Source organism: Rhea pennata, chromosome 2 (genome assembly GCF_028389875.1).
Source record: "Rhea pennata isolate bPtePen1 chromosome 2, bPtePen1.pri, whole genome shotgun sequence".
NCBI lineage: Eukaryota > Metazoa > Chordata > Aves > Rheiformes > Rheidae > Rhea > Rhea pennata.
In genome coordinates, this window is record NC_084664.1 from 63,531,182 (window position 1) to 63,549,241 (window position 18,060).

The window sequence follows — 18,060 nt, forward strand, 5'->3', positions numbered from 1 at the left end:
AAAAACTAGGCTATATAATCAATCAACTTTCCTAGCTGGAAATTTCATTGGTACTGAGAAAATTTAAGTGTCCACTACCATATTTTGACATTTAGTGACAGCAGCTTTCCTGAAAGGTTCAAAAAGTTCTTGATTAAAGCTAAATATACTTTAAAAATGCCCCCTTAGAGGGAAAAATAAGCCATACCCAAGGACATGCAGGAAGATATCAGAGTGACACAGGTAACAATTCAACTCAGTCATGTTAAAAATGGCATCCACAAGCTAGCAAAACAGCCCTTGCTGACAGCATTAATTGCCGTCTTTCCACTCTCCTAACATCTTGACATTTTGTACAAATTAGATTACAAAAGAAAACACAAGGATAACGAAGTTACTCCAGAAAACATACAAGCTCATCTCAAGATCTTACAGTTAACTTATATTGATTAAATTAGAAGAAGACATTTCAAATCACACAGCTCAATTAAGGACTATTAACTCTAATGAAAGAAATAAGCCACCTAGAAGGCAGAGGGCAATCTGAGACCACAATTATCCTCTAACCTTTTGGACAGTAAACAAATAAATATATGAAACAATAAAAAGCTTTGAAATACATTGCATTTGGCTACTTTAGCAAACTACTTGGAGAAAGGAAGCGGATGATGCAAAATGCTAAGTAAATGCATTTACTTAGCAGGAGATGAGCATACTACCCACAAGGTTTTGGACATATTTACTCACAGAAAAACATTAAATGATGTTTTGCACAAGAAATCAGCTCAGTTTAGGTACCTGGGAGAAGTACCTTATCGTGAGTAGATACTGAGACACTAATTTCCATCTGGTATCCAAGCATACGATTTCCATTAGAAGTATTGGACCCATGAACTCAAGTCCAGTACTACAGGATGAAGAACATACATTCCAAATTAATACTGGTTTGCCATAATTTCCATTCTGACGCTGAAGCAGATTGCTGTTAAGTCTCATATTTTACCACCCACAAGACCACATCCTCAATTAGTATTCTACATTGATGACCAAATACCAGAGCTCAACACCGTTCAAGTTTTATCATCCACTCACAGGCAGAATCACATAAGATGGTTCACATCACATAAAAATAAATGATCTGTATCATCTGCCAAAGTGATTTCTTAACACTAGCTCCAGTGAAGAACCTGGATTAGCAGTCGCTCCTTGGAACCCTGAAACAGATACACCTTATGATCAGTCACAGAAATGAAAAGCCCAGACAAAATCATCTTTATGAGGGGCTTCGAGATTGCCCTTCTCCAGGAAGCCTTGCAGCTTGCACGAGGCGCCGTGACGGTGCTGCCGTCCTGCTGATCTGAAGAGTCAGCAAGACCAACGGAGCCAGTCCAGGCTGTTGCATCAGACTCTAAGGAGACAGACGTTAGGCAAGAAGCCAGGCACCGTAACACAACAGGAGTAGCTGCACAAGCACAGTAACTATTTGTGATGGTGATGACATCACCTCGCTGAACTGATATACCTCCGGGAAAGCGTGCCAACAGTAAACTAATACATTATTTGAACACATACCGTCTGCTAACAGAACCGGCTCTCCTAACAGACTAATAGATTTATGTACCTAATAGCATCTCAGCCCCTCCCTGCCCACCCCCCAAAGTTGTGCTGCTTCACAAAAGTTGTGCAAAAGCTAGAGCTCAGAAAGAAACTTCCACAAGGTGCCCGGGAGCACACATTCCCACACATGAAAAGAGGAACCTGTACGCTACTCCTTACATTACTTAGCCTAAACCTGGTCAAAAGGAGGAGGAAAATTACGACTACTCCAACAGTTAGTATTAGTTCCACTTCATTGGTAACAGAAAGACTATGCTCTTTACTGATAAGGATGAAAAGGAACAAAAAAATGAAATTTCATTTTACTGGAGGACGTTACAAAATAAATTACAATATTGATTTACGGTAACCTTCTTCAAGAGTCAGCACTACTATACATTAGACTCCTACTAATATTAACCCAACTTATTCTCCAGCTCCACTCATAAAGAGTGGAGGAAGTGAATGCTTTCTCACATGGAGAGGTATTTGGAAAGAAGCACCAGAATCACAGTATCAGGACGTACAATTTACCTCTTTCCTGCCAAGCCTCAAACAAGAATTAAACAAGAATAACAAGAATCAAGCTTCTAATCACCCTAAATTCACACCTCGTGAACCTCCATAGGGATACCTGGAGATACAAATCTTGAAACAAAAAGAGTAGGAACGTCATCCGTCTGTCTTCAGTATGAAATAATACTTTGTCAAATGTCATAAATTTATACAGCTTTAGTCCCTCAGGGACTGGCACGGCGTGTCATGGATTATCTTGAGTAAGGAACGTAACTCCCCAGCTCCACCTGTTCTTCTAAAAGCAGTCACTCTCCTCCAACATGCCAGGAAGATTCATTACAAACATGGTAATAACTTTACTATTCTTCTATAGTTCACAGAGGAAAATAGGCATAAAATTTACTTTTGCTCAGGTAAATAGAGAATTTTTATTTTGAATACTTTTGTACTTCCTACTTTGAGTTTACTTTAAAATTCTCATCTTTTTCCTACATCTCTTTATGTAAATCTTACAATAATTAAGAGCCCCAACATACACTGTTATGCCTTATACAGCCAAGACAGAGGGCTCTTTTCCTGAAAAGAATTTTGCTCTTTGAAGAAACACACTGAAACCTGACAGATTATAATTAGGCTTAAAACTCTATGCTTTCTGACTATGAGGTATTTGAGCTTTTGTATTAATATGACGTGGCCTCAGTGGAATACATCCAATTTTAAATATATACTAAATTAAAGATTTACAAAGTTGACATTAGACCTCTTACTGGTTAATGCACACAGTCGTCTTCTCTCTTTTTTACTGTCTAGTTAAGAGAGAGAGTTAATCCCCTAGCTAATGAAAAATAAGAGAAAGTCCATCAGTCACTCCAGATGTATTTCTCCGAATGTGTACACATTCTTTTTTGTTCTTGATCCATTTCTTCTCATTTCAATCATCCATAGCGGCATTATTATACAGAGTTTTCCTGCTAACTCAATCAGCTGGCCTACACTATCTTCCTGCAGCTTGATGCAAACATCCACGTTGAAATTACCTAGGCTAAAAAAACCTAAACTTAGCGTATCTTCCATTTCATCTTTTTTTTTTTATTTTTATTTTTTGCAAACAATGCTCAGTCCAAATGTTTGGGAGCAAACACCATCAGGGAAGTTAAACTTCTGCACAGCTATTAGGGGTGCCCTCCTGGTAACACTGCTAGGAAGATTCATCACGAAGGATAACAGAAGCCCTCTCTGAAGGAAGACAAAGATTCTGTAATTAGCTAGGCAGGAAGTGGGTGCTCACTTTTGTGTGCAACGGTAGTTACTGTAAATCTTTTTGGCACTAATGGTGTTTTTTTCTCAGCCTGGACAACGACAACAACATTTGTACAATGCATGAGAATTCATGAATGTCTGGCAGCCTCTGGTATTGTCTCTGCAACACGAACAAAACTATCTGTTTTTCATTTTACATTTTCAATTCAGGACCAGCTGGATTTTGCAAAAACAGGATTTCATTCTGGTACAGCAAATATCTGATTCATCCCAGTGGAATCCTGTAACTGAGGCATATCAGAAGCAGCACTGACAGTTACCAAACATGTTCGTCAGCCACAGAAACTAATAAAGAAATCACCTCAATCTCATGTGCCTATCCTCAGGCAGATACAAAAGAAAAGATGTTTAAAGCATATCAGAGCAACAATGCTGAGAAAGGGCTACAGAAGACTATTTCTCTATGCTGCATCTCAGGCACTGTACTACCTTCTCTAAGTCCGTCCTCACCCAAAAAGTCCGCATAATTTACGTTGCCCCATAATTTCTGCACCCAGGTGGCATGCTAGAACGGAAGCTTTCACTATTGTTGACTATTGCCATCTTTATGAAGGCTGTGTGCCAGTTAGTAGCTAGTGAGGTCGAGGTGAGCATCCACCTCAGTCAAGAACTGACCACAGTGAGATGCAAGCGGGATTCCACACTAGACTCCTCCGAGGTCAGTGGGCAGCGAGCATCATGAACACCCCGGAAATCTACAGCTGACCAATCCACCATCACAGCATCGTGGTCTTTTCACTGTAGGCAAGGTTTGCTACCATGACCAACCGAGAAAGAACAAAGGATGAATTGGCGGTTGACAAAGGACTGTTGTTAGCTAAGTATCACTATTTTCCTTCTGTTGCTGCAGCAATCTGGCTGCAAAGCCAGAGGTGCAGCTGTATTCATTTCACTTCTGTCTGGAAAGTCCTGTGACAAAAAGCACCAAGTCCAACAATAGCTGAGAAACAGCCTCTGGAGAGAAGGCGGCATGTGAATGCAGAAATAAAAGGAAGATAAATCTCTCATTAAGGACCCAAGGCAAAATGCTTTTGCACAAACCACCGAGAATCCTCTCTTCAAGTATACACATAAAGAAAGTGCCTAATATTTCCATTAAGAAGTTATGGCAACAGAATGCATCTCATTTATGCTTGACTTCAAAATCCTGAATAATAAGTAGCTGCACTACCTCAGAAAGTACATGGCAAGTACTAATAAAAGGCAATGCCCATAAACTGCACTACCAGGACTGCAGTTGGCATTATTTACTTATTAGGGAAAAAAAAAAAAAAAAAAAAAAAAAACATAAATAGGAAAATGAGCTCTGAAATATGCCTCAACAAGGAGAAGAAGCAATGTAGCAATGTTGGCACAGCTTGCATCTCAAACCCTGATGAAGTCTCGGAGTCAGTAAATTCAGTTGACTTCCAAGAGGTTCTACAGTTCTTTCCATAGCATGTTGAATTTTGGTATCATATTTCATGTGGCAGGGTGACTCACTCCTAGGTAGTGCAGGCAAATCAGTAAGGGAGTCTTCTCCTAAGACAACACATTCACGATTAACTTTTACAGCACCCCATGCTGCTGCCTCAACCAAGAGGAATGGAGGTTCAGCTAGTGTGATGAGGGAGAGAAGAAATCCAGCAGCATAATTTGGGATGGGGGGAGAGCAAGTTCTGCTGTTGATCACCTCTAGCAAATGCATTGAAATGATAGTCCAGTGTGAATGCAAGTATTTTCAGCTAAAAGTGTCCTTATGCTTTCCAGGGCTGCCCCTCACTACTGAATGCTAAATGAATGCAGGGAACCCTGACATTGTGAAATATTAAACATTCGCTGGTGCTAAACATTTTGCAGAGAAGACTCAGTTAAGCAGGCTATAGTTTCCTTCAGCTCCACACTCCACTCCTGGAGGAAGAAAATACATAATATTTTACTTTGCCATTCTTTTTGTGGTTTTAAAGATGGCAAATAACTGTTTTGATCATTTTCTGACCTCTTTCCTTAACTCTTCCAGAAATGCCACATAGTTTAGGTATTTTTTTTCTTCTTTGTACTGTAGCTTTACTATAACTGCAGGAGTGAATGCTTGAAAAATACTTGGCTTGATGTTTATTAAATGCCAAATCCTGCCTGTTGTTAACTTTCTGTAGGTTTCAATAGCTAACTGAAATGTGTCTGTTTTCTTCCATCAGTGAATATTAATATTGCTCGGCTTTAATGAAACTTATAGAAAGAAACTTTCCTATTCCCTTGAATAGATAGGGAATATACCCTTTTTTGGGGTATAAGTAAGAAATCCTAGTTCCTGTTGTCTGGGCTTAGCACCCTAACAAAATGTACACAAGTAGCAGAATCAGTGAAAAAATAACATTAAATAATGGCTTAGATATAAAAATACTTATTGTTCATAGAAGTGAAGTCTTAGCATACCTACATATAAGCAGCTATTAACAGGAGGAAAATACTATTTCATCTGCACTCAGCATTTCACATTTGCTTTGTGTGAAGCCTGCACATTTTAGGACTCCTCACTTGGGAAAAAAAAAAAAAAGGAAATTCTCTGCTCCCCAATCTTTACAAGGTATTCTTTTAAAATAAAAAGCTGAACAGTTATAAAGCATCTGCTTGTGTAAAAGAGTGATTCAGCAGGAAACATGCACTTAAAATACCCTTTACAAGAAAGAGCTTATTCATGCAGGGACAGTTGGCAGGGATATGTCAGACTCCACTCGCATGCTCTTTTTCCAGTTTATGTTGAAGAGGTTCAAATGCCTCAGAGGAAGCTAATCACCATTTTTATAGGCCATGGAAAGCAGGGTCTGGTTTAGAATTGTAAGTGCTTGCACCAAAGCTTTCCAAGTGAAAGCAAAGGGCTGTAAGTTAATGTTCAACAGAAACTGGCAAATCTGCTGTACTCACTGAACAGTGCGGTCAGGTATGAATTGGAAGCGCATACATAAAATAACGTAATAAGTAAGGTTGCTCAAAGTTCAGCTGCAGTATTTCAGACACAGCATACTAAATGGAAAAAAGAAGAGGAGATAAAAAAAAAGAAAAACCTAACGTGAAGTACTTTAGCCAACTGTAATCCTTCCAAAATTTCTGCTCATGTATTAAATCAGCTTTGGTGCAAGTCTGAGCCTACCAGTTTTCCTTAAAATTCTTAGGAAACACAGGAATAAGAGCTTTAGACCTGCTAGTCAGTACAAGCTGAAGTCAGTGGGATTACTCAGAAAGTAATATCCTATATAACTGGAAGCAAAGTCAGCCATAGCCTGTTGTAAGTATTTTCAAGTATCTAGCAATGAAATCAAAGATTTTAGAAATACTGAATAATTTGACTGCTGTCACTCCGTTGACGCAGAGAAAAATCCAAACAATCTGCAGCTTCAAAAAGTGGTATTTCAGAAACCATCGGGAAAGATGTTAAGTAGGTCTTACTTTAGAAGTAGCTCTTAAACTGCCAGAACCACTGTGACAAATATGCTGTTCAAAACTAATTCTTTCATGAATTAAATATAGATATTTATCTCATAGTAGGTCAGGCAGAGCCACACATCAGGTGCTAAGTATGCTTCACGTATGCAATGCCAGGAACAAATGAGAGAAAACATCTGGCGTTACACAGGGTGCCCAGAGATATGAATCATTGTATAAAGGTACAAGAGAAAGACGCTCAGAAAGGACTATAAGCAGCACCACATCTAGCTGCCTAAACAAACCTGATGTTTTATGGATCCTTTCATGCTACTGTAATATAGATAGAAGAAAGGAAGGAGCTGAAAAGGAAGTATTAATCTATTAGGAAAATGTCAGACTACAGAGTTAGCATTTTGCCATCAAAATACAATACTATTTCTTTTCAATATATATTCAGCCTTCACTAGCAACAGCCACATACTCTCACCTATCATGTGAACTTAGATCATACAGAATGTGCTCCAGAATATACCCCTTATTAAAAGAATGGTATCTTCAAATAGCTTCAGAAAATGTCAGCTATATAAATCTGCTCTAGGATTTGCATATTACAAAGCAGATAAGATTAATATAACAATACTGTTCTAAAATGAATGAAAAATGGAATTTATAAAAACTGTCATATGCACGTAAGCAGGCCATAATGCACTGCTGTGCAAAGTTTTGAAGTTCTCTTTGTGGCAACGTGTTCTCTTCTGTTTTCAATTAAGTGTATAAATTTAAAATACCTGGAAAACTTGAGGTGTGTGGGGAATTAAAATACAATACTCATTATATTCGGGGACTTGTTTGTCAAACTTAAATAGTGCTGAGGATTTGTAAGTCACAATGTCTTGCTGCCCTTGGCAAAATGAAAGAAACTAGATTTTTTTGAAGAAAAAGTTAAGCACGTCACATTTGGTAAATAATATTTTAACTAATTTACTCTTTTTTGTGTGTGTGTGTTTCAATAGTCTTGTGCTGACTACAGTACTGTAAACTCATTCATTAAAGAAATGCATTTGAAAACTAGCTTTAAGCACTTTAAGCACAAATTAATCTATCAGGAGGACTGAGGGGAAGGGGGTTCACTGGTGAAGACAGCACTTTCTATTAATATTTATTTCAAAGCCAAAAAACTAAAGCTGAGCCAAAATAAACCCTGCTATGCTTTTAACCATCTTTTGTAGATGAGATAGAAATTTAGATACCATGGTAGCTTTTGAGACACTATTTGGACATCTGTCTCATCATGAAGCATTGCTACTCATTACAGATGCACTCAAGAGTGGCAAATCACTCAATAATTGAAAAAGACTTTTAAGATTAATTATAACTTTTGATATATATTCCTGTTGACTTACAGAACCTAAATAGACGGTTGCATTGGCATTACGGCATCAGCTCAGGACTCTTTCCCCAACTGAGCTGATTTCTGTCACGCCAAGCAAGAAAACATTCTCTCTCTCTCTCTTCTCTTTCACTCCTAGGGAAAGAGTCAAGTCAGAGCTGTGAACGTTTTCTGTGGCAGGTGAAAACTCTTAAAATGCAACTTTAGCATTGCAAATGTTGAATTGAATTTCAATACTTCCCTCTTCCTTCTCCTCGAAAACAGAAGCAAATTCCTACCCTCTCCAGGCTAACAATGCCAGTTTTGTTTAAAAGACTTGAGATGCACAGCAAGTACTGAGTCATCTTCATCTGTAGCTCAGACAAGACAGCTGTGAGAAAAGATGCTGGATGGCTGGAGCAGGAAAGCTGAAGGAAACTATATGTGTACATATATGTGTGTGTGTGTGTACACATACATATACGTGTGTGTGTGTACATATATATATTTTTTTTAATGAAGAGGAGAAATTGCAACTTGGAGGCAAAACTATTTCTGGATATGCAGCTCTCCAGCTTTCCCTTGATAAGCCTGGATTCCCATCCACCCTTCCTTACCTTGGTGATTTAGGGAGATGCGGTTAGATGGTTCTTGGAATCCTGGTTCCACTAGATCCCGCCGACCATGAGCTGAAGTCTGATCTACATTGTCCTAAAAACAGAACAGCAGAGAACCTTATCAAAAACAGGCATTCTGTAAGCTACGCTGCTCAGTGCCAAAGCACTGATAAAAATGATCTTTGCCATAGCTCTGAAGGAGAGACAGATATAGGAAAAGTGAGGAAAAAATATAAATACATATAGGGGGACACAAGACTGTCGCAATAATACAGGCAGACATGAATTTAAAATAAGTGACTGTGCTGTTGGCTCATCTGTACGTTAGTTTTACATTTCAGACTGGAGAACAGTGATGTAAATGTACTTCGTCGTTTAACAGAAGTTTCTTCTTGCATCAAATTATGTAGAGGCTTGGGGCTTTGTTTTCTTTAATTCCAAGACTGTGGCTTAGGGATTTGTAACTAATTAACTGGACTGAAACAGATTCAGTAGTGAACTACCAAACCTCAAGAGGAACCAGAAGTTCAGTTTAGATAAACATCCATGATTCTGGTTGCCAACCTGAACTCTTTTTCATACTAGAACTCTCACAAGATCAGGTTTCAAGAAGTTTTAACATAGACTGAATTTGGCTAAGTCTAAAATACCACAGTTTCTCACAGATCTTGCCAAAAAAGACGACTAGGAGGAGAGAACAGGAAAGTTGAAATATAAACAAAAAATAAGCCAAGTAAGATAAGTCGCACTGATTTTTAGAAGTACCAGTATGAGAAGGAAATTTGGAGTAGGTACATAGTTTTTCAAACCTGACATAACTTTGCATATACCAGTTAAACTGCGTATGGAAAACCAGAAGGAAGGTCATGAAGCTGCCTACACTAATAGATTATGGCCCAGAAGCTGTGCCGCTACCATGCCCAGAAATGAGAGGTAAATCCCGTGGCACGAATCGCATTCCCCTCGAAGCCCAGGAGGCACCTTCCCGGCCCACTCCACCTGCCCGAACACCACCCCACCTGCGAAAGCGCTGCGGGCAGCGCGGGGAAGGTGAGCGCTGGGCGATGCTAAAAAGAGCCCACGGTAGTTTCACATGACCCTCTCCAGAGTCTATTTATGTCAGTCCTCCACAGACAAACAGTGGCGCTTTGCCAGGCTGCAGCAGGAGTCAGACAGACACGGGAACAAGGTTTTTTCTTTCTTTCTTTCTTTTTTTTAATAAAAAGGTTATATAACGGGTGCGTGCCAAGCCGCATTGTTCGGCGCAGCCGCGGCCCTCGGCACGGTGGGCACCTGCTTTCGTCCATCATCCCTCCCGCGCCCGGTGCCCCCGAAACCCTGCTCCCGACAAGTCATGTGCTTTCTCCGCATTTTAATCCTCCACTATCTTCCCCTCTTCCCATAAACGCTCTCGATATGAAATTAAAGCACGTTACTTAACTTACTGTATCGGCCCAGCTATTATTACAGTATTTTTAGAAGCCAGTTTGGGCACGAGCCCTCGCGGACCTGTTTGCATGTGCTATTTGCTCTGTCAGTCAGCGTCTGCGACCCAGGTTGATTAATCAAGTGACTAGCCGGAGCGCTAGAAGGATCTCAAGCAAGGTTTATTTTTATGGAGTCTCTTAAAGCGCTTGCAACCTCGTACGCACTGACACGGCAGGTCAGCTCTCAGGGGCCTTTGCAAATCCGCACCGCACGATGCAAAACGCTACTCGTCTGCATCACATCAAGAGCCACAGTCCATTCATAAACAGTATTATCTCCCCGTCCCCTATCAATAACCAGGACAATCTGGGATTATTTTTCAATCCATAACCAAGTCTTTCAAGTTACACGCGTTCAGCCGTGACGTGCTACATTTGCTGCTGTTTGTGCTAGTATGGTAGCTGGTGCAGCTATCCAAGAAAACATTAAATCTGACATTTTAATCAGAGAGAGACTCCATCAACTGCATACTAGAGTAGCTCTGCTGTCTGCATAAGTGTTCCTTAAATCGCCTGCCTCGGCTCCAAGGGCTGCTGCTCCTGTCTGCAGCTTAGCTCGGGACAGAGCAGCATTTAACAGCAGGAGGCAACAGCTTTTGGCTGAGCTGCCATTACTATGGCTTGCACCCTGGTTCCTTCAGTAAAGGTTTTCTGGTCATTCAGACTAGTCTTTAGAAGGGAGGAAGCAGATCCACGAGTACAAATAATAAACTACCATCTGCACTGCCATTTTCCCCCTCCTTTCTTTACAAAGGAAGCAACATGAATTTAACGGGGATGGAAAAAGTTGCAATCTTAAGTAACAGGGGATTTCCAGGCCTCTGGAGAAAGCTACTCTAACTTGAGCAGCCACTGGACGTTTAAGAGATTAAGGAAGGACAGAAGTGGCAGCAGAGCTTCTCGGAAGCCCCTGGGAGCATGTCCAGACTTTGCATGTCCAGACCACCAAGACGACAGTGCCTGGGTTTGGACTTGCTGTAGCTGTCTGCAAACCCACACAGCCGTCCGTGCCCCTGAACAAAAGGTTCAATTGAGCAAGAGTCACGCAGGCTCCTGCCAGCAATCCCACAGCGACAAATTAAGATCATGACATACTTCTGATGTTTGTACACTGTCCAGCACAACAGAAAGCAAAGTCAGACGTGCTCACGGGCTCCGCTGCAGTTTAAGAGACGACCAACACAGATACGCCTTGGTTTGCACAGAAGCTCTCCTACAGCTAAGGCACATCTCTGCCCACCTAGCAGTGTCACTTGATCACACCAAGTAGATGTCTCAAAACTAATCAAGCATGAAGAGAAAATTAGCCAGCTCATTACTTGAGCCACCTTAGCTTTACTCTGTTCAGACAGTCTGTGTAAAGCAAAATTAAGTACTTTCTGATAGCCCAGGCTGAGGAAACTATTGCAGAGGGGTCACGTATAAGTAGGTTCAAAAAAAGCAGTTATTAAAATTCACTGATGAGGAGTCCATCAAGGGCTATTAAAGAGCGGATACAGCTCCTGGCTCAGGGAACGCAGAAGCAGGAAGGGGATACCTTGAGAAATTACACCCTCTCTTAGATCTGCAACTTGTTACGCTTAGACACTGGATGCAGAGGTAGACGAATACTTCTTTGGTCTGATCCCAGACTGCCATGCTTAGCATGCTTCTGTAGTTCCTTCTGTCTCACTAGACAGTAAACAAATCAGGCAGCATTTCTTCTGAGAGTGACTTCATATCATTCTTTACTTCCCAAATAAAGGACTTTTTGCATGTAAGTAAAGTAAATTTTTTCTACGTGAAGGTAATAAAGTGATCTATAGCAGTTTCTGCATTGTTTTCTAAGCTATGCTTCTTTTTACGTCATGTTTTTGCAGCTTTGGGTTACTTAAAGCCCCACATTTTACGAGGAGGATCAGTTATGGGACGTGCTATTTATCCAAATAAACTTTCCTTTAGTTTACTGGTATCAGCAGCCAGTTTCTGTTCTGTCACTCAATTTTACACTTTGCCCTATGAAAGCAAATGCGTAGACTGTTACAAGAAAAAAACCACCAGACAGACCCAGATCAATGTCCAAGCTCTAATCCAAACTCCAAGGTCTAGATCAATTAGTAATGCATGTGATGGTGCTTTCTTAAGATTTATGTCACTGGGCTTCTTAGCAGCTAAATACAGCAGCACCGTCTCCTACGAGAAAGCTGTTTGGTACAACATATTTTCAGCCTGCCTTACCACTGACACCCCAGACCATGAGGAAAATTTGTCTCAAATACAGCTGTGAGGGAAGATCAAGGCTCTTGGGTTTATCTAAAGTTACTGTTTTGCATACGATTTCAAGTTTACTCAAGTACAGTTTATATTTTTTACTGACTTCTCCCAGAGCTGTTTCTGGGGTGCTCTAACCTCATCTTCCCTGGGCTAGTGCTTAACATGTACTAGAAGGGAAGGGAAAAGGAATAAAAAAGGCTGTGCATACCAGGCAAAAGACTTAAAAGTACATTCTCAGACAAACCACATATTACATAATTAAAGAGCTGTAACTAGCTTTCCAGTCTCTTAACTATAGTCATTTGGCTAGGTAAGAGCCAACTGAAAGGCTCAGAAAGTCAACAAAGCAACTGTGAACCTAGAATTTTAACATTCCTCATTGCTAAGAAAGCTTGTACAAACAAGGACTTAAAATAAAGCCACTTAGATTTGTCAAAAGTCAGGCTCTATCCTGAAGTAGCAAAACCACTGACAGTTGGAATTTGTCTGATTTTACAACGCTGACTGTCAAGACTGAGATAACCCCAGGGACCTACAGCAAACACGCTGCGTTTTGGAGTATTAGAGCAGTGAAGCTAGAAGAACGTTCCTCCCTATAGTCCACCTGTTACGCTATGTCACCTCTGAACGTAATCGCTTTGAATCACAGAAAACATGCAATAACCTGGAAGGGTGCACAGAACCCTCACTATCCACACGTTCATACAACCCTCAACAGGCTGAAAAGCCCACCAGATACAATACAATACCCGCAAGATTCACAACATGCCCTAAATTAAGAAAGAAAGGAAAAGAGAGAGACAGACCTGTGCCTATGTGTCTGCAGTGGCAGGGAATTTGTTAAATGAAGTTGTGATCACAGGAATTATATTACACCCCATGATGCAGGGGAAGGCAGAAATACTTGCCAATCTGACCTTGGAAGAACTTCCCTCCCGACCCCCATCTGAGTTTTACTAACCCACTGCCCAGGAAGTGCTGCAGTTGAGGGAAAAAAAAACATTTTGGGGGGGGATCCACTCTACACTAAAACCTAGTATTGTGCATATTCCAAATCAATGAAGTGTTTCCTCTTCTGTATCAAGCAAAAAGCTCTATTATATATAAAGTGCCTTGCAGCCTGATATATTTATACTACATATTGGTATAGCTGAGCCAAAAGGAGTTATTTTCTGAAGATGTTTCAGATTTATTTTAAGGGATATTATCACAGCTATGTGACTTGCCATTACCTGCACTTCAACTGCTATCAGGATAATATTGTTTCACACCAGAAGATACTGTCAGCAACTAGCCAGTTTCTTCCATTTTCCAGAAAAATGACTCTTCCGTTCCCAGAGGAAAAAAAGTCCACTGACTTGGAACAGGACTACAATTAGCAACCTCTCAAAAGTTGTTTTGTAATAGTAGCTTATTCTAAAAGGTTTTTCTCCAGCAAGACAGGAGTCAGCACCCTATGTTAGCTAAAAACTTCAGCAATGGACTTCCACAGCATGCATACCTGCGAGCATTACAGATTCAGCTTCTATAGGTTGATCTTTGTAAAGCCAGCATTAGCAGGGTTTTCAATTCTACTGCAACCATAACTTGACAAGAATTGTTTCAAATTAAATTCCTCTCACTAGATACTGTCCTTTCTTAGTACAAACTAACCATTTCTGCAAGAATTTAGCTGCCTTTCGAGTCTACACATTGTTATTGTATAGACAAAATGCATAAGTGTATTCCACAGTGTGTACATTTTGGATCAGATCTCATTTATTATGGTAGAAGAGATTCAATGCATCATGGTTGCTGTCTTTTAATCATCTAGCAAGAAGGGAATCCAACTGACAGGCTTAGAAATGCTAAAAGCTTTGTTCTATTTTTAATGAGACTAAAACCACTGTGGCTGTTAAGAGACAGTTTACATAGTTTACAGCTAAAGTAAAGTCTTGAAATACAGAGGGAAAAAACAAGTACACAAGATTCTCAGTGAAAGCAATCACTTCTTAAAGCTATCTTCAGCTAGAAAGCACTTACAGAAATGAAGCATTTATTTTCTGATGAAATGTCTTTTTGCTTCATTTTTAATACATAAACTAAGCTCCATTTTCTTACAAAACACCATTGAATAAATGAAGTTTATGTTAGGAAACAGCATTGATTAGAGATTTTCACAGTAGAAAATTATATGATTATACAGAAATTCTGCTTTTTCTGTTAGTGCCCACAGATCTTGACAATGAATCTTTAGCTTGTACTTAATTGGAAGTTAGCTTCACATCCAAAGGAAGTCAGTCTCACTGACAAAGGACTGCTAGTATTTGAAAGTATAAAGTGAACCAAAGAAAGATGTGATATTTCTCTGTTTTCAGAGCAAGCTTTTCAGTGGGATTTAGCATTATTCTGTTAATAAAGGATTAATATTTAATAAACTATTCTACTTAAATTGAGTTAAGAGCATAGCAAGACTCTAGTAAACTTAGGCATTCCTACATACCAACCACTATAGTAGCTGGTGCCCACACAATCTAAGGGAGTATTTTACCTCTAGGAAGTGTAGCTACTTGTAAAACTTTGACTCTCATAAGGATTTTCAAATAGGCTAACTTCCCAGGTCTTGTTCAAGTTTCTGAAGTGCCTGGCCAGACACTCCCTCCTTACAAGAAAGGGAAAAGTTGAGAAATACATATGGGAATATTTATATGCAGGTGCTATGGAAAATTTGAGCGTGTAACGCACCTGCCAACACCAACATACCAGTCTACTCTGAGAGTTTCCTCAAAATGTTTTAACCTGCATTACGAAAAAATCTCAACATGTTCTTCTGGGAGAAGCTGTTATACACAGAAAGAAGGTACAAGTCATCTGATCGTTTTCAACCCGCTGCCCTCCCCAAACTCATCAGCCCTATGAAATAGAAGGTAGCTCATCTGTTCTACTTGGCATCAAACCCACTACAGCTCCGATTATAGCAATGCTGGCAGCCAGCGGCTTCTAAGAATACTGGCTGTGGGATTTGGGTTTTGAAAGCACCCTTGCACGAAGTGGAGGGGAGATGTTCTACGAACTGCCTTGGACACTCTGTCCCAGCTCACACTAACGATGTACTACATTAACCTTCTTGGAAGGCTCAATGCATGAAGAGATGACCTGGTGGACTCTGGGATCTGGCAGTGCGGAAACTCGTTTGCGTGGCTCCAGGGAGGGGAATGGGGGGGGGGGAGGGAAATGGAGAGGAAAGGGGGTGGGAAGGTGCTACCTAGGTTGCAGGAACTACTGTTTCTATGTAAGTACACGCTTTTTAAGAATAAGTATTCAAAACTACACTTTGGAAAGTAGCAACTACAGCTAGATGGCCTAAATTACATTTAAGTGCATGCTCCCTTTTAGCTAGGTCCCCCTGAAAACTCAAGAGCAGTGAAATTCTAACAAAGGAATGAAAATAGCATGAAACACAAAGCAAAGAGATTGATGCCATCTGAAAATTGGTCTCTTCTTCAAGGCAACAGCACTGTTCCCTTTTGTCTTCTTGATGGTTCTGATTTGAAAAGGGCTGATAGGGGGAGATGATTCTTCACTGCCATTGACAGTGCTTCCTAGGTGGCAGAGGCTACCACATCCAGACATTCGAATTCATAGAACATCAGCTAACAGAATAACTCTCAGAATGCCAATGAAATTGTTTTTCAGGTCTTCATCTTGAAAACCTGATGAATTTCAAATGCTGTGCTGAACAACTTCACAGACAAGAGCACTCTGCTATCCTTACCCACTTCAGCTGTCAGCGATATGGCCTTTATCTCTCTGTGCATTTCCTAGCCTATCTGCTCAATTGCTGCAGTTCAAGGTGTGCTTGATACCTCTCCCCTGTCACCCTGGAGAGTGATCCTTGGCCTTAGATAGCAATTAACTAGGTCTAGGTTGTCCCAGTCAACTGAACATATGATCTTAATTATATTGACTACACACCTTTCTGCTTAGATAAAGAACCATTTATCTGCTGCATGGTGCAATCTGCTCTAGAACTTAATTTCCCCTCTTGGACAGGGATGTTAATGCCTCAGGTGGCTTGCTTTCAGTTACATATGGAATCAACTTTTCATGCATCTCCCAAACAGCCAGCCTTACTAAAAAGAAAATATTTAAGATCTCAGAAATGAGGCAGAGATTCATATATCCTAGGTGACAGCTCTATAACTTATTAAAAAAAAATCACAAGTAGAGCTACTCTGAACAATGACACTCGTGCCTTTTCATCATTAACAATCCAGCATCAGATGCTTTGCAGCAACAGACCACTGTGCTCATCCACGAACCACATGGCAGGGCTCCAAACTTTCAGAGCAAATCAATATGGTAATGTATGCAAAGAAAAGGATAGAGTTTAAGATAAAGTTGCCTACAATATATAGGTTCTTAAAAAAAGTCCTTTTGCATTGCTTACGCTGCAACAAGCCTTCAGAGAAAAACAATTACTAATAAAACAAGATGCATTTATTTCATTCTTTAATCATGTTTGAATTTTATTTGACCTTCGCAGTTTCAAGGAAGTGACATTACTGAACATTTCTGCCTCGTCATCAAAACAGTTTTCCTAAAATAATCCTCGGTAGAGTGCTGCTTTATTAGAATTCATAAAGCCACTGCTCCCAAATTTTAGTGAAGGTAGGACAATATTTCAACACAAACTATGCTACAGTGCCACCTACATACAAATTCTCAATTCACAGCAGTTTGAAAGAAAACAGAACAAAATTAAGACTCACACCAGTGATTTGGATGTTTCAGCACACCAGTATCTTATTCCTGTTTCTCAAAATGAATGAAACCTGCAGTATTTTTGGCATCGCTGTATCCCTTAACAGAGTACGATAAAGAAATAACTGATTTCACTATAGGAGTATTCAAGTAGCTCATAGTCACTTTTTAGCACGATAAATTTTTTAGTGGAGTCTTTAGCTATCTATGTCTGATTTAAAATAATCTAGTTATGAAACGTGTTTCATTGTTACAGTAGTTCTAGTATTACTAACATAGTCTTTTCTTTTTTTTTTTTTTTTTTTAATGCAATAGTTGCCATCTTTTCTCTTCCTTATGGAAAGTGAGCTAATTGAAGGTAGCTCTAGCAATTACCCTGCATCAAGAAGAGGGATTTATCAGAACATCTTTATTGACTTAACACTCTGTAAAGGAAGAAAATTCTGAAAAGCTCAGCAATTTGCATTTAAATAGTAACAGATTACATGTAAAGTTGCAAGCTGTCCCTGGAAAGCCTAATACAAAGTGTAAATCTTTATTTTTTGCACAAACTGGCACTGGATAAAAAAACTGCTTGCTAAAAGCAAGACTGTCAATCACCTCTTCTGGTGTAGAGTTTTTTCTTTTTTCTTATTTAAACTAGTTCCCAGTAAAGAGTGTTGAGTGACTGCTTGTTTTGATATTCAGCTTCTCCCTGCTTTTTGCTGAGGCCTACTGGATACATCCAAAGTGACCCACAGCACTTGAGAACGTACACTGCGACATTTTAATATGA

General features: G+C 39.9%; 1 protein-coding gene across 3 annotated transcripts in view; it reads right to left on the reverse strand.

Moving 5' to 3' along the window:
* The window catches only part of GRB10 (growth factor receptor bound protein 10), a 151,632-nt gene that overhangs the window by 78,004 nt on the left and 55,568 nt on the right, over positions 1–18,060 (reverse strand). For all 3 annotated transcript variants that reach the window (XM_062569618.1, XM_062569620.1, XM_062569619.1), the window contains exon 3: positions 8,803–8,896. In XM_062569618.1, coding sequence (XP_062425602.1) covers positions 8,803–8,896 — 94 coding nt within the window. The remainder of the gene's footprint in view (positions 1–8,802; positions 8,897–18,060) is intronic.